The 23,509-nt window shown below is 47.9% G+C and overlaps 1 protein-coding gene across 1 annotated transcript in view; it reads left to right on the top strand.

The window, feature by feature from the left end:
• MYOM2 (myomesin 2) overlaps nt 1–23,509 on the top strand; it is a 99,789-nt gene that overhangs the window by 17,945 nt on the left and 58,335 nt on the right. Inside the window, exons 7-14 of the mRNA XM_033177663.1 lie at nt 5,452–5,540; nt 5,621–5,671; nt 8,305–8,469; nt 9,380–9,541; nt 12,667–12,808; nt 15,182–15,381; nt 15,999–16,049; nt 21,562–21,689. Coding sequence (XP_033033554.1) covers nt 5,452–5,540; nt 5,621–5,671; nt 8,305–8,469; nt 9,380–9,541; nt 12,667–12,808; nt 15,182–15,381; nt 15,999–16,049; nt 21,562–21,689 — 988 coding nt within the window. The remainder of the gene's footprint in view (nt 1–5,451; nt 5,541–5,620; nt 5,672–8,304; nt 8,470–9,379; nt 9,542–12,666; nt 12,809–15,181; nt 15,382–15,998; nt 16,050–21,561; nt 21,690–23,509) is intronic.

Here is a 23,509-nt window from a genome sequence, read left to right as displayed (position 1 = left end):
CCGAAAAAGAAGCTCCCCCTTGGTACTATTTGATTTTAAATTTGTGGTTGACACTGTTTTATATGCTTGTAAGATTTTCTCATGGGACTCAGGATGTGAGCCCTCATTCTTCAAAGAATAGGATGTTCTCATATTTTTGTAAAAATATTTATAATAGAACAATCTATCTGGTTTTCTATAAGTAACAGGCTCGCGCCCCCTCACTCCTTGCTGAATTATTTTAGGGTGAAACATTTCTTGTACTTTATTTGTAGAGTTTGCTATTTAAATTTTGATTTAATTAAATTATAAATCCAGTGTCATCACCGCTTACATGTGAGAACATGAGGTTAAGTGCCATAGATATGGCACTTAACCTCATGTCTGCTCCTCTTCAAGACAGGACAGGACCAGCTTCTCCCAGGGGTTGTTTTGGGGGCCTTTAAACAGAGACTCTGGGGTGGCAAAGGGCCCCGTGGATGTTTGTATAAATTGAGACCAGAGAAGACTCTCTCCGTCTATTCTGGGAACCTGTCCGAACAGGAAATAAAACCCTTGCCTCTCCCTCACTTGCTTGCAAGTTCTCACAGCATGAAGCAAAGGCTGGAATTAGACTGAGGGTGAGCTGAGTGCTTGTGTGGGGCCTTGGGAAGGGAAGGAAGACCGGGGTCCTTTGGGAACTGCCCATGGACCAAAGCTGTGATTTGCCTCCAAATCCCGAGTGGACGAAGGCTAAGCTGAGGAAGCCTTCACGCAAGAGTGGCTGACCTTCCTCCTGGGTCTGCTCCGTCCTCTGCCCAGGCCCCCTGTTTCCCGGTCTCGGGCAGGCAGGGGGCAAACCCGCCAAACCCCGTTTCACCCTTACCTCCTTCCCAGGGCAGGTCTGTGCGTTTGTTTATAATCTACACAGGGACCTGTGTTCCAACACACATCATACAGCATGAAACAAGGACGAAAGAGAAATAGAAAAGAGTGAGATAGCGGGGACCATAAACAGAAGGCCTAACTTACCCGTGCCTACCCTGGGGGTGACCGCAAGTTCCTTAGCGGGGCACACCCTGGCTGGACTGGGGCCACCGCCATCATCAGTGGGTCGGGATCTTTGCTTGGGGGATGGGTTTCTTTACAGAAGGAAGGAGAGCGCTCTCTTCAGAATCAATTCTCTTCGGAATCAATGCTCAGGAGCCCAAGCGTTTTGCAGTCAGTCGCTGCGGAAGGTGCAGTGGATGGAGGGCTTCTTCCCCAGTGGCTCCTGCCTCTGAGCACCAAGCGCTAATTGGTGATTTGACGAGCTAATCAGTGCTAATGCGTGAGGCTGTACTCCCCTGGGATCTTAATACCTTAAGTCAATTGAAAAACAAGCTCCCTGCCCTTTGGGAGAGGCTGGTGGCCTGGGAAACACATCCCCCTCCTCCTTCTCCTCTCCTGGCACCAGTGATCCTATTTCCTTCATTCTAAGACAAGCTTTATCCCCTTCCTGGGCCCCTCCCAGCTATCCCCTGCCAAGGAGCTGTGAAACAGTAATTCGTGGCCGTTCTCAAAAGACTTGGAAATTGTGTTGCTGTATAGGACTATAAGGGCAAGGAGGGATTTCCGTGGACGAGAGGCCAGAAGGAATCATCTTTGAACTTTTGGATCAGGAATTCAGCTAATATCTCTTCATTACTGATACGTAAGATGAACATTACATGATAAAACTACAAAGTGTTTGCAAATACATTGTTTTATTTAATCACCAAAGTCACCCTAGTAAGGTGTGGGTGCTCAGCACATGTACTCCAGAAGTCTAAAACACCCTCGGTGTGTTTCTTGGAAAGTCAGTAGATAAGAATGATTGGGCTGGTCTCATGAAGGCACTGATTTGGAAGGAGAATTTGAGGCTGGCAGATGCTGGTGTGTAAGAACCTTGGCAGGCTGGGCACGGTGGCTCATGTCTGTAATCCCAGCGCTTTGGGAGGTCGAGGCAGGTGAATCACGAGGTCAGGAGTTTGAGACCAGCCTGGCCAACATGGTGAAACCCCGTCTGTACTAAAAATACAAAAAATTAGCTGGGTGTGGTGGCACACACCTGTAATCCCAGCTACTCGGGAGGCTGAGGCAGGAGAATTGCTTGAACCTGGGAAGCGGAGAATGAAGTGAGCCAAGATCGCACCACTGCGCTTCAGCCCTGGCGACAGAGTGAGACTCTGTCTCGAAAAAAGAGCGTCGGTAACTATTTGTGCCCTGAGTTTTCTTATTTCTTCTTATTGCCCAATGTTTCTTCTTATCTCTATTCTTCTCCTTGCCCCATATTGAAAAAATCCTGAATCCCAGACAAGTAGTTGCAAGTGAAAACATTTTTACCTTGACATCTCAGAATGTTATCCAATTACACAGAGGTGGTAGGAGAAGCTCTGTCTGAGGCCCTGGTACCCGTGAGTTAAGTGGCTGCGTGAGGTTTGAGTTGGGCTTCAACACCTGACTGGTGTGTGATGTGCTGAGTCTACACTGACACCACAGTTTAAAAACGGCTAAAACACACGAAAGAAGGAACGTGCAGCACACCAGGGAGTTTTGAGTTGAGAGCCGTGGGGCGCAGTGTGAATGCCGTCGATGTTACATAACAGGCAGCAGCAGAGTTTTTGAGGGGACTGGCTGGAGCCCTGTCCATGCAGCCCACATTCTGGCTCCTCGAGGACAAGGGTGAGTCAAGACATTCACCCCTCCTCACTCAGGAACTGGTCATGATGGTGACCTCCTGGGCTTGAGGACAGCCTGTGCCCTTGTCCAGCCAGGTCACGTCCCGTGAGTCCTGCCCTGGTCCAGCAGGGTCACATCCGGCGTTTCCTGCATGGGAACTGCCCGTGCACCTGCTCTGTGCTTCTCTGGTTTATGGCTCCCTCCTTGAGAGTCCGAGTCCACCTGGATTGTGCATTCACAGGACAGGCTCCAGGTCAGCAGATTCCGATCAAGCAGATTTTTATAGACCGCCTTGCTCACTTCCACACACGCTGGCATTCGAATCCTTCCAGCAGTGTCTGTGGGAGGCTGTCACCCTTGTTTCTCTCATCTGTTGTGTTATTGCTAGTGGGGGCGGGATTGTTGGAGAGGAAGGGTTAGGGCGAATCCCAAAAGATTATCTTTGGGTTTGGAGAATGCATTTATGAAAACATAATGGTTTTATTATTTAGAAGAAGTAACACAAGCACAAAACAAACAAACAAACAAAATGGAGAAATGCCCATGGGTCCTGCAGAGAAGCAGCTCCTCCTTCCACCCCGACCCCAGTCCCAGGCATATTCCGAGAGGCAGTGGCAGGTTGCGCTCTCTGTGGGAATGTGTATGCGAGTGTTATGTGTGAATTATATGGGTAGATCAGCACAGGTTGTTAACGCTTAGCATTGGAGAAAGCCTCTACTTATGGGATTTTTATGTGTTTTACACACACTGTTACTTTGCCCCTGAAGACATGGCTGTACTTGTGGTGAGTCTGGAAATTGCATAGCAGTGTAGCTTCTAATGAGTTCAGGCTGGAATTGTAGCTTTCCTGATGGCTTTGTAGTTCGGCTTGTATTCCTCCAAGGTGAACTAGAAGATAATGCTCTTGGTTTGAAGATCTACCCGGACTGGGCTCTGGGGTGTCATCTGTCCCTTGAGCAGTGGCAGCTAGGGGGACTGGATGGCTTTCTCTGACCTATTGAGACTAGATTTGAACTTCAGGAGGAGGGGAAAGAATTCTTGGTAGATAGCACGGGTCTCAGACACGTTCTTTCCCTTTTGTTGGAGAAATAGAAATTTTTGGTCTAAGAAAATATTTTCAGCTCCTAGTGGAACAGAGAAGAAAATAAAATTACTAATGACTTCGCAGGAATGGATTTTGTCTCTGGTGGCACTGGTTTCTTGATGCATTTGAAAAGTCAGACTTGAGTAACTCTTGCTTTTCTCAAAAGTGGAGACTTTTGGTTTTGTTTCTTTTCCCAGATTAAGATTCTGCTCAGGTGTCCATGGCTTGGAAAGGAGCTACCAGAAAGAATGCAATTTTGGAGTCACGTGGACCGTGTTTACCTAGCTTCTTAGCCTGCCATGTTGATTGCTCACCATCCTAGCAGGATAATGACGCCTATTTTCGAGGCTACTTGAGGATGAACATGGAAATGCTGACGTAACGTGATGTAACATGACATGAAGAGGGCTTGGTGTTGAGTAAAAGCTCAGCTGATCTCAGCGCCTCTTCCTTACCCCCTCTTGTCTCTGTTTCCTGGGGAAGCTGGTGGGAAGACAGTTCACAGCCAAGAGAAGAAGTTTTAGCTTTAGTACCATGGATATGGGGAAGCAGAAGACCCACCCCCACAGGGACTTGGGGTTGGTGAGCCTGGGGTCTCTGGCTATTCCTAAGTCATTTTTGTTTGTTTGTTTGTTTGTTTTTTCCCCAGGGGTAAACCTACGTCAGTGTCTCAGGTGGAGTCCAACTCAGACATTTCAATACACCCTTGAGTGGGTGGTTCGTATCTGGGGATCATATTACTTTGGGATTCTGGACATAGCCTCTTATTAGCACAGGAATCCTGCTGGGGATCCAGGTCGGGCTGTAGAATCGGCTTTTGGAACAGGGAGCTTGTCACTTAGGAGTTAATCAGCCTCTGTTTGCACCTTGGAACCCTTCGTGTGTGCCACGCACAAGCTGTGTTGAGGGCTTTGGTGGGTTCTCAGTGGCTTCGTTCCGGGATTCTCATCCCGGGGCATTAAAGGGTGGGGAGCATCCCAGGTGCAGCTTCTCAATGCCTGCATGCACAGGTGGGGAGCATCCCGGGCGCAGTTCTTCAATGCCCGTGTGCACCAGGTGGAGACGCACAGCATCCCAGGGGCAGCTCTTCAATGCCCGTGTGCACCAGGCAGAGAGCATTCCGGGGGCGGCCCCTCAGTGCCCCTGTGCACCAGGATCACCTGGGAGAGTGGAGCAAAACTCAAGCTCCTGGACTACCTTAGAACTGTCATGGGATGGATTGCCCACATGGGAACAACTCCCTGCATGGGAACAACTCCCTCATGGAATGGACCCCCCACCATGGTTCAGGGCCTCCCTGAAGGCTCTGTATCACCCCGTCACGAGCGGTTCTGCTGGAGCTTGAGGTCACGGGAGGCTGTCCATGGATAAGATGAAGCCTCATATTCTATAGAGGTAGAAAAAATAGGACCAGAATGGAACAGAGACTTCTCCTTGAGAATGAACAAAGGATTTTCAGGAGTACCATTTTATTCTTAAGGCCAAAGCTGCACCATCGTCTGGGATCAGGCCTTTGTCTGTGTCTATAATTAATACCGAGTGCTGCCTCACCTTTCCAAGGACAGAGCTGGCATTGTTCTTGTACAAATCACTCATGAACAAATAACCCACGCCATGTGATTTGCTTTCGAGGAATGCTTTTGTGCAATCTGGGTCACTGACTTTTACAGAACGGTCCCGCAGACTTTCTCTTGCTTTTTCTCTCCAAGGGCAGACTTTGACGACACCGCGACGTACTCAGCAGTGGCCACCAACGCCCACGGACAGGTGTCCACCAACGCGGCAGTGGTGGTGAGAAGTGAGTGTCGGGTGGGCTTTCACGGAGCACCTTCCTCCTGCTTTTCTCTTTCTTGCTGCACTCACTTCACTGTCTTGCAGGGTTCCGGGGAGACGAGGAACCGCTCCATTCGGTGGGACTCCCGATAGGATGTAAGTGGGTTTTCATCTCCTTTCTGTGTGGTGAAATGTTTAGTGACCCAGCAGACAATTTGAAAACATGGTTTCCTAAGGGCCAAATCTTTTTTCTTTTTTTTTTGGGATGGAGTCTCGCTCTGTCACCCAGGCCGGAGTGCAGTGGCGCCATCTTGGCTCACGGCAAGCCCCGCCTCCCGGGCTCACACCTAAGGGCCAACTCTTTTTTACAAAAATCATATTTCAGAGAAGTTTCTCCTGACCAGTGTTAGCGTGCTGACAATTTGTTCCCGTGTCATTCTATGGCTAGGTGGTATTTTTAAACAGGTGAAAACATCACTTGGAGAGACTACATTTTTGAATTGGAAAAAAAAGAGACACATTCAAATTCTTGACCTGAATGCATCATGTTGCTGTTTCATGTTTAAGGAGATGTGGTGTTTTTTGTTTTTTGTTTTTTTTTCCCTCCAAAAGTCTCTTGGTCCTTGTAACAAATAACTTCAGGTCAAAATGAGGGCAGTGCAGCAGGCTTTGGCCCAGAAACCCACCCCAGGCCTGGGACCTGCCGTGGCCCTGTAAAGAGGCGAAGCTGTCTCTGGCCCTGGGCTGGCTTCACCCTAGCAGTCCCATGGTGCTGGGTGACCCATGCTGGGTGAGGTGAGGAGGTCCTCATGAGGGCATCTGAGAACTGGGACATGATGGATGCACTTTCAACGCAGCTTGTTTATGGCTTGGGAGTGAGTTTTAGAATTGGCCTGAACTTCCCAGGAAGGAACTGTACATTCCGATGGAAGCACTGATTTTACTGTAATGCAAAGCTTAGACGCTCTGGGCCACGTGCTGGGAGGGCAGAGTTGACCAAAGTGACGATGGAGGGCGGAGCCTCCTGGCAGCTGTTGGACACTGTGGGCGTGGCCTCCGCTTGCTATTTCTGTGTGACTTTTATTGCTGGGCTACACCCAACACTCGGTGAGCCTCCAAGACCACCAAAGGGCAGGCAGGGACCAGGCCAAGGTGAGCCTGGGGAGGCTGGGAGATCTGGGCATCTGTGTGCAGTTCTGGCCCTAACGACAGCACAGAGTCTGTGTGGAGAGGTGCCCCAGGCACTGATGAGCTGGGCAGGTCCTGGCGGTCACCTGGTTTTGAAAACCCATCCCGGGGTTTCTCCTACCTATGAACATTTTATCTTCCTAAACAAGAACCATGGTGCAGTTACAGCATAGATCACCATGTAAGAATGCTCGTGTGTTCACCACCCGTGTTTGACAGGGGGAAATATCTTGCTATTTTTGCTTCAGTTGTTTTTCATCAAAGTCCAATTTACATAACACAACATTAGCCATTGTACACTGTACCATTCAGGGTAGCTTCAATTGTTTTCCAAAAGCTGAAACAATCACAGAGATGATGAAAGCACCCAATGCTGCTCCTGTCCGTCTCCCACACGGTCCTGGCATTTGCAGTGGCTTTTTAAATTTTTTATTTTTATTTATTTATTTATTTCTGAGACAGGGTATCACTCCGTCGCCCAGGCTGGAATGCAGTGGTGCGATCTTGGCTCACTGCAGCCTTGATCTCCCTGGCTCAAGGAATCAACCTCCCAAGTAACTGGGACTATAGGCTTGTGTCACCAAACCTGGCTCATTTTTTTTTTTGTATTTTGTAGAGGTGCAGTTTCACCATGTTGCCCATGTTGGTCTTAAACTCCTGGGCTCAAGTGATCCTCCCGCCTTGGCCTCCCAAACTGCTGGGATTATAGGCATGAGCCACCATACCCGGCCGGCAGCTGTTGTTTAAACTTCCTTACGTGCATATATCTGTAAATCATACAGTTTTTTTGGTTTTAAAAATTCAGTATAGATTTTTTCCTGACACGTATGTACTCCCCCTACCACACATATTTTTGAAATTTAACCAGGCTGACACTTCTGGATCTAGTTACTTCATCTGAGTGAACTCTAACATTTATGGATGCAAATACCACCGTTTGTTTTGAAGAGGAGGCAGCCATGGCCTCCAAGTCCATGTGACTTGCCAGAAGCCACAGTCTGGGGCTGAGGTTGGACTTAAACCTTTAGTCTTCACACACGATCAGGTTCTCAGCCCTGCCTCTAACGACACCACAAGGTCGACTTTGTGACCTTTAATTCTTCAGCAGTGGCTTGTCTCAGCTCTGGCTGCTGGAACAACATGCCATGGTTGGGGCAGTTTACGAACAATAAGCACTTATCCTCTCTGTTCTGGAGGCAGAAGCCTGACACTCAGCAGGCGTAGCTTCTGGTGAGAACCCTCCTCCTGGGTTGCTGACGGCACCTGCCCACAGCATCCTCATGGGGAAGGGAGTAAGGTCTGGCCTCTTCCTCCTCTTCCAAGGGCGCTCATCCCGCCCTGGGGCCCAGCTCTCATGATCTCATCCCACCCTCATCGCCTTCTAAAGGCCCCACTTCCTCACACCATCCCACTGAGGGTCAGGGATTCAACCCTAGAATTTGGGACACAGATATTCCGTCTGGAGCACAGACCTGGCTAGGGGTGTTCCATGCTGTGGGGCGGTGACAAAGACATGCTTTTGCGGTGACAGCCCGAGTGTGTCTGCCTTCAAAGATGCTCTCTGCCCTTCGGCCCTGAAAGCCTCCATCGTTTCTGTGCAGTGCCCCTGTCATCAGTGATTCCGTACACACACTTCGACATCCAGTTTTTGGAGAAGTTTGGGGTCACCTTCAGGAGGGAAGGCGAGACGGTCACTCTCAAGTGCACCATGCTGGTGACGCCGGACCTGAAGCGGGTGCAGCCGCGAGCCGAGTGGTACCGTGATGGTGAGTAGGACACAGCCCAGACCCAGGCACATGCCAGGAGGATTTGGGTCGAAATGTCCTTTAAATGTGGGTGTCAGTGTGGCTTTTGTCTCTACCACTGGGTCAGCTCCAGACAGCCGAACAAACTGAGGGACTGTGGAGAACTTGGCGGCCCACCGTTGACTTTGAACTTCATCCAGGAGAATCCTGGAGACAGACCCCAAATCTAGAGCAGCCACTTAGAGACTGATCGCTTGTACAACGACAGACAGAATGATCTCGTGCTATTGAGATTGAGTTTAATGCACATTACTGCATGGAAGGGGCTGGTTAGCAGCTTGTGTAGTATCTCTAGACAGAAATGCTACCTTATTCCTATTGTGATTCTTTTCTTCCTTCCAGTCCAGTCAGTTTGTTTTTAGAGTTTGATGATGCGGAGGGTCTATGCTGGGTTCTTTGGAGATGTGACCGTAGCCCCTTCAGACGCACGCCCCTGTGATTCCCTACGGGCAGAGGAAGCTGGTTGGGGCAGTGGCACCCAGTAGATAAGCAGGGAGCCCCCAGGTGAACCCAGCTTACCTGAGGACAAAGCTGGCGGCCGCTCGCAGCACGTCCCACCTTTACCCACTCAAGTGGCAGCCCGTGCTCTGGGCAGTGGGGTGGCAGCCCGTGCTCTGGGCAGTTGGGGTGGCAGCCCGTGCTCTGGGCAGTGGGGTGGCAGCCCGTGCTCTGGGCAGTGGGTGCTCCGTTCATGCATGTGATTCCACAAAGTGCAGCTGTTGGGATTTTACCAGGTTGAGGCTCTGCCTTCCATGGTGTGCAGCTCCACCATCCTGTCCTGCTCTGAGACGGCGCTGGTGTCCTCAGGCTTTCTTTGCCTGCCGGGGTGATTTCGGATGCAAACCTTCCGTGTAAATGCTCTTTCTTTCAGACGTGCTGGTGAAAGAGTCTAAGTGGACGAAGATGTTCTTTGGAGAAGGCCAGGCCTCCCTGTCCTTCAGCCACCTGCACAAGGACGACGAGGGCCTGTACACCCTGCGCATCGTGTCTCGGGGCGGCGTCAGCGACCACAGCGCCTTCCTGTTTGTCAGAGGTGTGGCAGGGTTGTCAGGGTGTAGACCTTGTGTGTGCCCGGGAAGGGGAGGCGGCCCTGGGAGGAGGGAGGCACTGGGAAAAGGAGTCAGGAGGGTGTGAGACCACTGTGATCCTTGGAGACCCCCATGCGGCATCGATTTTCCCTTGGTGCACGGGCGCACCACGCGCTTCCTGCCGATGAGCAGACAGAAGAATCAGGACACAATCCGGAATAGACCAGAATCGTCATTCGTTTATATACTCAGGAGCATTTGATAAATAGTTCCCAAGAGTGAGTGCACCCGATTTACTGATTCTCAGGGAAGGTAGCCCGAGGACAAAGAGGGGCACAGTGTTGGAGTCCCAGGGAAGAGCTTCCTTACTCTCCTGCCAGCGACTCACTGCCTCTGGACTTTGGCTTAAGAGAAACAGATGTGAGGATGACAGCCAGTGCTGTGACCTCCTTAAGCTCCATTAACTTAAGCACAAGTTAATGAAACTTGTGCTTAAGATGTTTGTGGCTGGGCGCAGTGGCTCACGCCTGTAATCCCAGCACTTTGGGAGGGCAAGAAGGGCAGATCACGAGGTGAGGAGATCAAGACCATCCTGGCTAACACGGTGAAACCCTGTCTCTACTAAAAATACAAAACACTAGCTGGGCATGGGGGTGGGTGCCTGTAGTCCCTGCTACTCAGGAGGCTGAGGCAGGAGAATGGCAGGAACCCAGGAGGCAGAGCTTGCAGTGAGCTGAGATCTGGCCACTGCACTCCAGCCTGGGCCACAGGACGAGACTCTGTCTCAAAAAAAAAAAAAAAAAAAAAAAGACGTTGGTGGCCACAACCACCATCACCACTGGAGGCTTTATGTCAGGCAGTGTGCTGGGGTCCTACACAGATTTAGTCTTCACGACAGACTCACTATGGAGGCTTCACTCATTCCATTTTATGAAAAGAAAGACAAAATTTGTGATATACATATATATATTTATAAAATGCCTATTGTATACATCCTATAGGTGTGCATGTATGTGTCTATACTTACATAAACATCCGTGTATACATAAGCTAGAATTCTTACAATAACAGCTAAAGGAAATACTGTTCTCAGTTTTCCAGATGAATCCGTTGAGGCTCAGAGGCAGGAGAAATGTCTCTAGGGTGGAGAAGCTGGGATTTAAATTTTGCTGGAGCCTGAGCTCCTGCTATACAGTTGTAATGTTTTTGGCATCATGTGACTGAGAAGGAGGGGCCACCTACCCCCCAACCCTTTTTTTTATTTTGTTTTGCTTTTGAGACGGATTCTTACTCTGTCGCCCGGGCTGGAGTGCAGTGGTATGATCTCAGCTCACTGCAAACTCCGCCTCCTGGGTTCAAGCGATTCTCCTGCCTCAGCCTCCTGAACAGCTGGGACTACAGGCGCCCGCCACCGTGCCCGGATAATTTTTTGTATATTTATTATTTATTTATTTATTTTTTGAGACGGAGTCTTTGTTGCCCAGGCTGGCGTACAGTGGCGCTATCTCGGCTCACTGAAACCTCCACTTCCTGGGTTCAAGTGATTCTCCTGTCTCAGCCTCCCGAACAGCTGGGACTACAGGTGTGTACCACCATGCCTGGCTAATTTTTGTGTTTTTAGTAGAGACGGGATTTCACCATGTTGGTCAGGCTGGTCTCGAACTCTTGACCATAAGTGATCGGCCCCCCTCTCAGCCTCCCAAGCGTTGGGATGACAGGCGTGAAACCACCATACCTGGCCTCACCTATGTTTTTATCAGTGTCTGTTTCACTCCCCTCCCGCTTCTGCCCTGGGCGGCATCTTGGCAGCCTCTGGGTTTAGGGGCAGCCTCCTTGCTGAGGCACAGCTGGCCTACAAGGAAGGCGTCGGAGCGCTCCTGCGCCATGTGGCTGCTGCTCCTCTCCGGGTCCCCAGGCTCCTGGCTCCATCCTGATCAGCCGGGTGTCCCTACCTGCTGCCCAGGTTCTCACCTTCCCACCTGCCTCCAGCTCCAGCGGGGTGCAGGATGCATCTGTACATCGTCATGATTATTTTTTCCATTGCATCCATTAGATCAGAACTTAAAGGAAGGACTGTATCATTAAAGAATATTTCATCTGAAAAGAAATAGAAGAAATGTCGACCAAACGTATCTCACCCTCCTCACTTCCCACACGATAGCCTAAGCTTGCAAGTTTGTGAGGTTAGACACTTCCGCCACGTTTCACTGCTATTATTAGGTGGGCGTTAAACGTCCCTTCCATCCTCTGCATGTGCCTGCTGGTATGACGCTCCACCCCATAAAAAGGCAATAAATGCAACACGGCTCAAATTGCCTTGCTTACTCAGCACCAACAACAGGAAGAAATTAAGGCGAGGGTGGGGAGTTTTAACCATTTTCAATTGCTTTCTGAGGCTTTTGAATGCGAGAGGAAACTACTTGGCTCAATGTCAGGAAATTCTCAGCTTTTAATACCCTGAGGATATGTGAGCAGGAAACTGGATAGTGCTTACACTGCTAAGGATGCGTCACAGGACAGCCATGGCTACTGAATAAATACATAGTTCAGATAAGAGGGTTAACATTCTGTGTATTAACTTTCTAAGTTGCTCTGTTGGTTTTCATGCAGCTGTAATTAAACCTAATTGCAATATGGTCATCAATAGACTGAGACATGAATGATACAATATTGTCCCAAACATTGGCTCAAAATTGACCCAAAGAGTAAATCACCCAATTTCCTAAGGATTTTGAAATAGAAGAGTATCTCAGGTGATATTTCTCAGGTGTTAGAAATGCTGAATTGTTGTCACTGTTTCGTCGGCACCTTTTTGGCCACGTGCCGTTATACAACACAGCAGCACCAAGAGAAGATGAACTGAATTCGGGATCTAATGACAAAAATTTGTAGACTTAAGTGTTTTATCGAGGATTCTATGTTTTGAAACTTTTTAATTCATAAATAATTTTATATTTCTTGTCACCAATTTCCACCAGAGTAAGAAATATTCTAGTACTTGGAACATGAGGATTAAACAGTGGATCAAATCAAGGGGATAGAATTGGAGCTTGGAGGAGCTGTAAACAGGCTTTGCAGTGACCCCAGCCTTTAAATGACAGGTGTGTGCCCTTTCTCTCCCTGCCCCAAGATGCTGACCCGCTGGTCACAGGGGCCCCCGGCGCACCCATGGACTTGCAATGCCACGACGCCAACCGAGACTACGTCATCGTGACCTGGAAGCCGCCCAACACCACCACTGAGAGCCCCGTCATGGGCTATTTTGTGGACCGGTGAGTGTCTTCTGCTTGGAATCTTACCATGGATGATATATTGAGAAATCTTTCTCAACACAGGTTGACGTTCCAATGTTTTGATTGACTCTAGGTCCATGGCTAATTGGTCGTATAAGGTCCTGTTTAGGCAATTGGTAAATATGGCCAAGTAGGCTGAGCCCAGCATAACCACACTGGGTTTCTTTTTGTTGAAAGTGGGGCCTCATTTGCCTGTTGCACAGTAACCAATTGCCAGTAACCAATCCCACCAATGTCTTCAGGCTTGCTCTGAGCCTCGTGCTGTGCTTCTGTTGAGGTACAGGCTATGCCTCATACTGGAGAGGGCCCTGGCTTTAGCAGAGTTCAGGTTTGGAACTGTCCTTCCCTCCTGAGAGACAAAGTGGTGTGAAGAATGCCAGCTCATTTCTACCGAAGTCCTTTCCTTTTCTCTTCTGAGGAATATGTGTTCTTCTTGTTTTCAAGGGAGAAATCTTGAGCTTTGAAATATTGGAGTTTGTGTTTTAGTTGATAACTTACGTTTAGGTCATCACTGGAGCCAGTGGAGTTTGAACTCTTTGACTTCCTGTATTGGGGACAGCACTCAGAGGCTGGGAAGTATACTGAGCAGAGCCAATGGGTTTACTGGATATGCAATTTATGCCATAAATACAAATTCCGGTTATTGGAGTAAATTCTAGTTGAAGAAAATGAATTTAGAAATTAGAGAGTATAAGAGGATGGTTCTAGCCAGGTACATTGGCTCACACCTGTAATCCCAGCACTTTGGGAGGCCAAGGCAGGTGGATCACGAGTTCAGGAGATCAAGACCATCTTGGCCAATATGGTGAAACCCTGTCTCTACTAAAAATACAAAAATTAGCTGGGTGTGGTGGTGTGTGCTTGTAATCCCAGCTACTTAGGAGGCTGAGGCAGGAGAATCTCTTGAGCTGGGGAGGCGGAGGTTGCAGTGAGCTGAGATTGCGCCACTGTACTCTAGCCTGGCGACAGAGTGAGACTCCTTCTCAAAAAAAAAAGAGGATGGTTCCTGCTAGAAATGCAAAATTTTATATATATATTAAACAGAAAAATAAGGTGATTATCTCAGGAAAAAAAGAGGGAATTGGCTTAATTTTTTTTTACGCTGATTAAATTCTGTTCCAACAAAGCTACTTGTTTGGCTTAAACATTCCCCATCCAAGTAATATTTTGATGCGCTAGAGACAGTTCTGCAGGGACTGCTGTTCAGGGCTTACCTTGAATTAAGTAACAACAACAAGAAAAACAAACCCTCAAAGTGATCTTCTTTTCTCCTGGGACAGCTGATGACTTTTCTGGCCATGTTGACACAAACCGTTTCCTGCACTGTCTCAGTTAAAAATCCGCACTCCTCCCCTCATTACAAAAAGAGCAAACATGAACATCAAAGCAACTGAACGTTTTGGGAATGGGGGTGCATTTGGAAGTGGGGGGTGCAGCTACTCCTCTGTCCTTCCTTCAGGCTTACAACTTGCCAGCTGTTGCCTGAAGTTGAAGGTTTTCCCACCAGACTTTTGGTTTTGACCTTGTTCTCTTTGGCTAAAACAGCCCATGACTTGTGGATCAGAGAGCTTTCATTAAAAGTGCTAGATCCTTAGTGGGAGAGCCGGTTCTTTCCCAGATGAAGGCACCACTCTGGGGTTGAAGTGCTCCCTCCGAAAACTGATTTTCTGAACTGGTTCTTTTCTCCTGGGGATTTAACATGAAGGTTTTTTTCTTACATTTTTCAACCTGTGAAAAATGGAGGTTAATCTTTCCTATATTTCCAGGTTTCTGGTCAGGAATTAATATTTTCAAAAGACTTCTAAATTCCACATGAGAAGCATTCTAGAAAGAAATGCCGTAATGTTATTCCAGGAGACTGTAAGCCAGCTTTCCTGAGGACCCGGGCCCTTGGTCCCACAGAGTGGGACGGGAGCTGGAGGCAGAGGGGGCTGAGCCTGTTTCCCCAGCCTGGGCCTCAGACAGGTCATGCCGCAGCTTAGCGGTGCCTTGACTACGTCACATAATTCGGAAAAAGAACTGTTCAGGATATGTCTAAAATAACTTTTTGAGGAGATTTTTGCCTAAATGTGTTTGATGACAGGAATTGATCTTCAACTATAAATTATTAAGTTTCATGGGTATATATTACTCATATAATACATAATACATATAATATATATATTGAATTTTCTAAATAGCTCTGTCTTTTAAAGTTTATCTATACAAGACAATATTTTAGCAGCATAGATTTTACTGGCATGAGATATTTTCCTGTTATAATCGGTGTGTGCATAAATGTATATACCTATATATATTTAGTAGGTTGCCACATTTGTTATTCTCTGTTGTTTTTCTTTTATTAACTTGAAGATGTGAAGTAGGAACGAACAACTGGGTTCAGTGCAATGATGCACCAGTGAAAATCTGCAAATACCCGGTCACGGGGCTTTTTGAAGGAAGGTCTTACATATTCCGAGTGAGGGCGGTGAACAGTGCGGGCATCAGCCGCCCCTCCAGGGTCTCTGATGCGGTGGCCGCACTTGACCCCTTGGACCTGAGAAGGTTACAAGGTAAGCCGCTCATGCCTCAGTATCCACTGTGCCCAGGAAGCTTTGTGTGTGATCTGTTCTCTCTTTCCCTCCCAACTCGATGTGAGCCGAGAGACCGCCCTGTGTGCAGAGTGTAGCACAGGCTGTTTCACTGTTCTCCAACATCTCTGCCAACATCACAGCAGGAATGGGAACAAGCTGACATGTACACTCTAAAATGATTGTGCCTCACCTCCAGAAAGCTCTTTGCTGGAATCCAGTTAAATTGGCTCAGAATTAGACCTTTTTTAAAATTCCATTGGTGATATAATTTCAACACATAATGACACTTAGAAGGCCATCCTATTTCTGAGTTTTAATTTTGCATGACACAGATTCCTCAACGGGACTGGGCCCTTCGTTATGGTTCTAGGCGAGCCACTGTATTTTCCATACCCACATGGTCCTTTGCATCCACCACCAAGAGCGGAGAGGTGCTGTTACCAGGACACTTCCAGAATCAGCTCTGATGCCCGCAGAGGACTCACAGGTTGTAGTCCTAATGCAGAGGAGATGCAGAGCTGGCACAGAATTAGGGAAGACGGGATTTTTGGGCAACCTTCGCATGTCAAATCAAGTGTCAACCTTTCTCTCTGCAGCCGTTCATCTGGAAGGAGAGGAGATTGTCATTTATCAGGATGACCTTGAAGGTAAGTAGCTCCTCATCACTCCAGCTGCTCATCCCCTGGGGATTTGGAGTTGTAATTAGAGATGGGAGAGATGGACAGAGAACGCCCCCTACTGGGCACAGCCTCTGCATGGAAAAATGAAAACTGAAGGTCAGGCCTGCAAGCCCAGTGTCCGTAGAAGTTAAAAAAAGAAAAAAACAAGACAGAGTGAAAGGGTGGGAGAAAGGTGAAGGAGTAGTGAGTCTTAGACTCACCTTTCATTTGGGGTTTACAAAGGCATTCTTTCGGGGATTCGTAGAGAAGAAACCCAACTAAAGCTACGACTTGGTTCCTGGATGACGTAAGATCCTTTCTCATAGATTGCATTGTGAAATCGATTTATTTTAATTTTCTAAGCAAAAATTTTATTCCTGACATTTTAACTGAAATGGATTGAGTCTTTCCTGCCATTCCTGCCAAAGGATGTTCTTGGTCTTTATTTATATTTGATTTTGTGGATATTTCTTCTCCCTGATATTCCTTTTAAAGAGCTTTAGAAAGAATGATGTGTTAAGGAGAATCCAACATTATTAACCATAAATCAAAAGATTTTAATTGGACTTATAACTAGAATTCATAGAGTACCATGGGTGAAAACTTAAAAAGAAAGATTTTGAATTAGTTTGGATCCACTGGCTAAGGAGCGGTGATTTTGAGCTGCTCTTTAAAATCACAGCTGTGTTCTCTCTCCTAGAGCTGCAGTCTTAAAAACGTTTACTGGATTAATTTTCTGAAGCAGATAGGTCCCCATCTAGTATCCACACATTGCATTTTCTGCCACATGAAGATTTTTCTCTAGGATCTCAAAACAAACATATGTCCCAATGTGTCCCATGAGGGACATAAACTCCCAAAAGAAGACCGTTAAGAGTTCTGGTCCAGCCAAGGTAACCTTTAAGCCTTAGTCAAACCCTCTGGCTCCAGAAGGACCTAGAACTCAGGACGGAACTCAATACGTAAGGAATGAAAGTGAGGGCTTTGGGGAGGGCAACTTCTTGCAGCTTCCTGGGCATCTGGTTTTTTGACTCAGCCTAGTATTCTGTCTCATGCATGGTAAACCCTCTCCATTTTTTGGATGATTAGAACATAGATATTTGAATGACTGAAAAATGGCTCCAAATTCTTTTGGAAGAGAAGGCATGCTTGAGGCTGACCAAACTGTGTAGAATGAGGTTTGGTTCTGGCCTGCGGGAGGAACAGGCAGCCCAGGCTGTGTAGAATGAGGTCTGGTTGCCTGCGGGAGGAACAGGCAGCCCAGGCTGTGTAGAATGAGGTCTGGTTCTGGCCTGTGGGAGGAACAGGCAGCCCAGGCTCTGTGGAATGAGGTCTGGTTCTGGCCTGCGGGAGGAACAGGCAGCCCAGGCTGTGTAGAATGAGGTCTGGTTCTGGCCTGTGGGAGGAACAGGCAGCCCAGGCTCTGTGGAATGAGGTCTGGCTCTGGCCTGTGGGAGGAACAGGCAGCCCAGGCTCTGTGGAATGAGGTTTGGTTCTGGCCTGTGGGAGGAACAGGCTGTCCCCCTTCTCACTCCTCACGGGCAGACAGATTCAGGGAGTCGACGGGCAGCCTGGACCATGCTGAGTGGATGTGTGGGATTCCAGCCTGGCAAAAATGAGCCGCGGTGAGAAGGTGTAACTTGCTTTATAAACGTCACATATCTGTGATGAAATTTGCCTTCTGTCAAGGCCATTGTGAGGAGCACTGGGGAAGGGAAATCATGTAATGGAATGAAGCTTCCCCAGGCAGAAGCCCTGCCTTTTTGGAGAGACAGTCTAGCTTTCTAGTGACACACGATTGTGGTGGGATAGACGTAGCCCGCTGTTCATGACGTGTCAAAAGAAGGAAGAGCAGGTGTCCTGAGGCTTGGTTTGCCAGTTGATAAAATGGAAGTCTGGTGTCCAGAAACAGTAGCTCTCATTTCCCACTGGAGTAAAGACACAGATGCTATTTTCCATGGTCTCTTGTTTTCCTTGCTTTCATCAAGGCAGGTTTCTGGCTGGTTGGGCCTGTGCCCTCCTCTGTTGGAGGCGGTTGTGAATGCGGCAGGATTTATTCATCCTCAGGGGACTTTTCCAAGGCTGTGTTTATGTGGTGGGTCATGGGAGGCTGAGGGTGAGACTCTTAGATGGAAAATTGCTTGACTTGGTACGTGGACACTGCCTGAGGCTCAGCCTCCCGGGCTTCGGTTCTCTGACGTGATGCCTTGTGTACAGTGAACAGGCAATTTCCACGGTCAGAAACAAACTGGGTATGAAATTGAAATTCTGCTATGTTGATATGGGGGTTTGGAAAGTTCATCTGTTCACCTCAGCCATTTTAAATAAGGAGTAACTCCTCTAACTTAAAAAGTCTTTATCCGAAGAAAGAGATTTATAATGTTTCTAAGCGAACCATTTCAGGGTTCAAGAATTTGCTCTTAGGAAGTTTCCTTTTCTACCTGTGTCTTTTTTCTTCAGCTGATTTTTTTTTCTTTTACCGTTGCTTTAGCTAGAAAACACTTGGTAAATGCCACTTGTTTTACTGAAACAGAAACTCAGTTCTGTTGTTGGCTAAAAATGGCTCGCCTGCTATTTTTGACTTTTTGCTAAGTTTTCCGTATCATTTTAATCTTGGGCAATGTCTTCCTTCAAACATTTAAACGGCTATCCATGCTCTTCCCTTAACATAAACCCAGCTTGCCCAGTATTTCTTGAATTGCTTCATTGAAAAATGGACACCGTATTCTTGCAAAGGCCAGAATAGACTCTCGTAGAATTTAATGAGAGCGTTTTTACTCTACTGTTTTCCCTTGTTATTCTCTCCTAATTATGCATGCAAGCATTGGCTGTGCTGTCCTGGGCTGAGTCATCTGCAGCCCACGTGCTCAGTCACTTGCTCTGTGCTCTGCAGGACCCTAGAATTCTATCAAATCTAAAATAAACTCGGCGTTTCATTTACTTAGAGAAAAATCTCCTGGGGAGGTTGTGGTTTCCTTAGGTGGATAAGGGAACAAAATGCAGAAGTTGGAACCAGAAGACCTAAGTCTGGACCCCAATTCAGCCACCCAGTAGCTGTGCGATCTCAGGAAAATGTTATGTTTTTATGAGTTCAGTTTCTGGATTTTTAAGTGGAGGAAACCAATAGTCTCTTCCTCCATACATGAACAGAACCCAGAATAAGATATTGGATGTGAAAGCATTTTACAACCATAATATATATTACATATTAATAATGTATATAACATATAATAATACAAGAAGTATGTGTGTGTTTGTCTCTCACTGTTTTCATTTAGTATTGACTTGGCCCATTGGAACAGGGCTCGGGAGCCTTCAGGGCTGAAGCAGAGGTGAGGGCAGTGTCAGTGCCCCGGGGGTAGAACTGTTGGCCAGAGTCTCGCCTGTGCTTAGCGGCATCTCCGGTGTGCTTAGCAGTGTCTTATGTGTGCTTAGTGGTGTCTCATGTGTGCTTATCAGTGTCTCACGTGTGCTTAGTGGTGTCTTTTGTGTGCTTAGTGGCATCTAACCTGTGCTTAGCGGCATCTCGCTTGTGCCTAGTGGCATCTCATGTGTGCTTAGTGGTATCTCGTGTGTGCTTAGCAGTGTGTCACGTGTGCTTAGCAGTGTCTTGTGTGTGCTTAGCGGCATCTCACATAACGCCTAGTGGCATCTCACGTGTGCTTAGTGGCATCTCGCGTGTGACTAGCGGCATCTCACATGCACTTAGCAGCATCCTGCATGTGCCTAGTGGTGTCTCACGTGTGCTTAGTGGTATCTCTCGTGTGCTTAGAGGTATCTCACATGTACCTCGCAGTGTCTCATGTGTGCTTAACGTTCATTTGCTTTCCCTCGGCTCCCCTCTCAGCTGCAGGGTCATAGCTCATGCCCACCCCCGTGCTTCCCTCTCCCTGGCTTGTGGGACCCTTTTGAACCCTTTTCTCCTCTCTGCATGGTGGGAGCATCTGCAAATCCGCAAGGCTCCTGTGATCACATTGTCCGAGGTGATGACGATGTGAAGAATGACTCAAGTGTCTTGCCCCAGCCAGGGATCCCCTGCTGACAAAGCTGTGTTCTTTCGTCCCACCTTGTCATCAAAGGCACTGTCTCTCACTCCACTTTCTCTGGTCTTTTGCTACACGCAGGGGCAAAGGCAGCAAGACAGTTCCAAAAGCGTGAACGAGATTCTGCAGTCAGCGGCTCACATCCATTCGCTGCTTCTGTTCGTTGCCTTGTTCTTTCTGTCCCCTTGGTTTGCTTCCTTCGTCAGCACCTCTGAAATAAACCAGGATTCCATTTTGGAATTTCGGTGTGTGTTACAGGAAGATGAGTTTTCCGCGTCTTCTCTCTGGAATGCTTTTTTCTGTGGGTCTCGAGGTGTGGACACGGAGCGTGGGTGGACAGCAGGCCTGTGGCATGTCCCCCGCCCCGGTTACCCTCTGCACTTTCTGGAGACACGCTGACCCCTTGTGTGAATTTCAGCACCTTACCAGAATGACCCCAGCTCAGCCTGTGTTGTCTCTGACACGCAATGCACTGTGCAGTAGGGCTCAGGAAACGAAGTCCAGTCTTGCTTTGTGCTATTTCCGTGTTCAATTCCTGGCCTGCCACAGAGTCCTGAGGGAGCAACTGGATTTTGAGAAGGGCTCAGAGATGTCCCAGGGAGGTTTCAGACCATTTTAATCATGTGCTAATCTAATTGGAGGTTCATAACATTTTGTATCACAATTTCAAGAACTGTGGGTCTGGAAAAACCTCCACCTCCACTCCTTATGAGAATCTCCTATAAATTGAGATAGAAATCCCCGCACTTCATAGTATATTTTAAAAAGATGTATGTCAGATGAGAGGCATATGGAGCATCTGACTGCAAATATTCTAGCATAAGTTATTTGCAGAAGGCTTATTAACATCACTCCAGAATTCAAACATACAGACATGGAATACAGTGCCTGTGAATATGGTACTGACCTTCTGAGGGAGGAGCAGGCAAGGTGCTTTAGAAGTGGATGCATAATTTAAGTGCTCTGAGGGCACATGGTATAAAGAAAGAACCTAGAGGGGATCCTTAGAGGTTAGGCCGCCTTGTCCTGCGGTGCTTCGTATTGCAGAACACAGACTGCGAATACGTTCCCTGCACAGATTCCCAATGCAGTCAGGGCTCCATTTCGGATGCAATGCCTGGTTTCTTCTGGTAAATCCTTCCCCCTCTTCCAGCAGAATCTTGGAAGACTTTCGGATGAGATTCCTTTCTTACGAACTGGCTTATATCTGTATCGGAAGCAAAAATGATCTAATGGTGCCTTATCCTCTGGTTCCGAAGAAGCAGATCTTTGGGGTTTGTTTGCTTCCCCCAAATAGAAACAAGACAAAGTGCAATACCCATGTGGTAGCGTCCTCCAGTGCCCCAAGGTGGGCAAAGTGCAATACCCATGTGGTAGCGTCCTCCAGTGCCCCGAGGTGGGCCACAGCGAGGCTGATGGGGGTCCTCCAGCACTCACCGAGTTTATTATTCCTCCAGGTGACGTCCAGGTTCCAGGGCCTCCCACCAACGTGCACGCCTCTGAGATCAGCAGAAACTATGTCGTCCTCAGCTGGGAGCCACCCACTCCCCGCGGCAAGGACCCGCTCACGTACTTCATCGAGAAGGTAAACTCTCGGTCTGTGTCCTGGAAAAGCAGATCTCTGCATGGCCCCCCACTGTGGTGATCTCTGCGTGGCCCCCCACTGTTGTGATCTCTGTGTGGCCCCACTGACGTGATCTCTGTGTGGCCCCACTGTTGTGATCTCTGCGTGGCCCCCCACTGTTGTGATCTCTGTGTGGCCCCCACTGTTGTGATCTCTGTGTGGCCCCCACTGTTGTGATCTCTGTGTGGCCCACAGTGTCGTGATCTCTGCATGGCCCCACTGTTGAGATCTCAGCATGGCCCCACACTGTCGTGTTTGCTGTGTTTTAAAGATGGTCCATCAGTGGGTCCAGACCCGGCACCGTTGCTGGGGAACATGAGATGACACCACGGCAGGGCGGAAATTGGCACCAGGGGCTGGGCTGCGTCCTAGCCTGGCGTTGCACCTTGGTGTGAGCAGGTAGTCGCTTCCCTCTCTGGTTGCCCGTGTTCTCCACTGCCCTGTGGAGAGGGTTCCACCATCTCCTTCCTGCTGCAGCATTCCAGGCACCTACATGCTGGTGATTCCAGATTCCTCGCTGGCCGTGCTTGTGCACAAGCCATATGGCCATTGGGTGGCAGTCGTGTAGAGGAAATTCACACAAGACGGAGCAGCGTTAGAATTGCCAGATCATCCAATAGAAGGCTTTTTTTTTTTTTTCCCTGAATGCATGCAAAGAAATACAAAATACATTGTATATTGCAGTTCTGCAATCACACACACGTGTATGTAGGTAACCTACAGAATTTCACAAATGATCACCTCACCCAGCACACATTCTCTTTTTAGCCTGTCCTGTGACATTAAAAACACAGATTGTGACCCACTGATCTGACTTGGTGACCCTCTATTGGGTTGTAGACCACAGTTGGATAAGCCTCCAAAGTCCTACAAAGGCTGTAACTATGGTTTTGTGATACAAAATTTATATTATAATATGTAATACAATAGATAGTATGCACGTGACAGAGAATATAACATATATAAGCTTATGCCACCTAATACAATAATCATCTACAGCACCATTCAATGCAGCATGGCGGAAACAGAAATGGAAATGAACCGTATTTCAGACTCCAGAATGGAGGAGGACCCTCTGGGCTTCTCTGCTTATTTGCAGTGTGTGCTATCTAGGGGGTAGAAACTGGAATTATTTCAGAGTAAACATTACATTATTAATTCTGGATGACAAAATGTAATTATTTGTGTTACGAAAATACAAGTGGTCAGTCCCTCTGTGGGGCCCTCCTAGGGTGGAGGGTATTTTCTCAGGCCCCTCATTCCCCTCACCTTCCACCAATACCAGAAACACCAAGTTTGCAAACACACTTTTATTTTTACTTTTGAGACCAGGTCTCATTTTGTCACTCAGGCTAGAGTGCAGTGGCACAGTCATGGCTAACTGCAGTCTCCACCTCCTGGGCTCAAACAGTCCTTCTTCCCCAGCCCTCTAACCCCCAGAGTAGCGGGGACCACAGGTGTGCGCCACCACACCCAGCTGATTTTTAATTTTTTATGTAGAGAGGAGGTCTCGCCATGTTGCCCAGGCTGGTCTCAAATTCTTGGCACAAGCAATCTTCCTGCCTCAGCCTCCCAAAGTGCTGGGATTACAGGCACTTCAATGTGTTCACAGGCCAGGTGAGCCACAACACCTGTCCCGCAAACACGGTTTTAGAAAGTGGACTGTACCGTCGAACCAGTGTGTGGGCAGAACCACCTGCGGTCATTATTGATGACATGGCAGACACAGTTTTTGGTAATTTTTATTATTTTATTTTTCCATTAGTTATTGGGGTACAGGA

This window comes from Trachypithecus francoisi, unplaced genomic scaffold (assembly GCF_009764315.1).
Source record: "Trachypithecus francoisi isolate TF-2019V2 unplaced genomic scaffold, Tfra_2.0 Contig01558, whole genome shotgun sequence".
In the NCBI taxonomy this organism is placed as follows: Eukaryota; Metazoa; Chordata; class Mammalia; order Primates; family Cercopithecidae; genus Trachypithecus; species Trachypithecus francoisi.
This window is presented reverse-complemented; position numbering and strand designations above follow the sequence as displayed.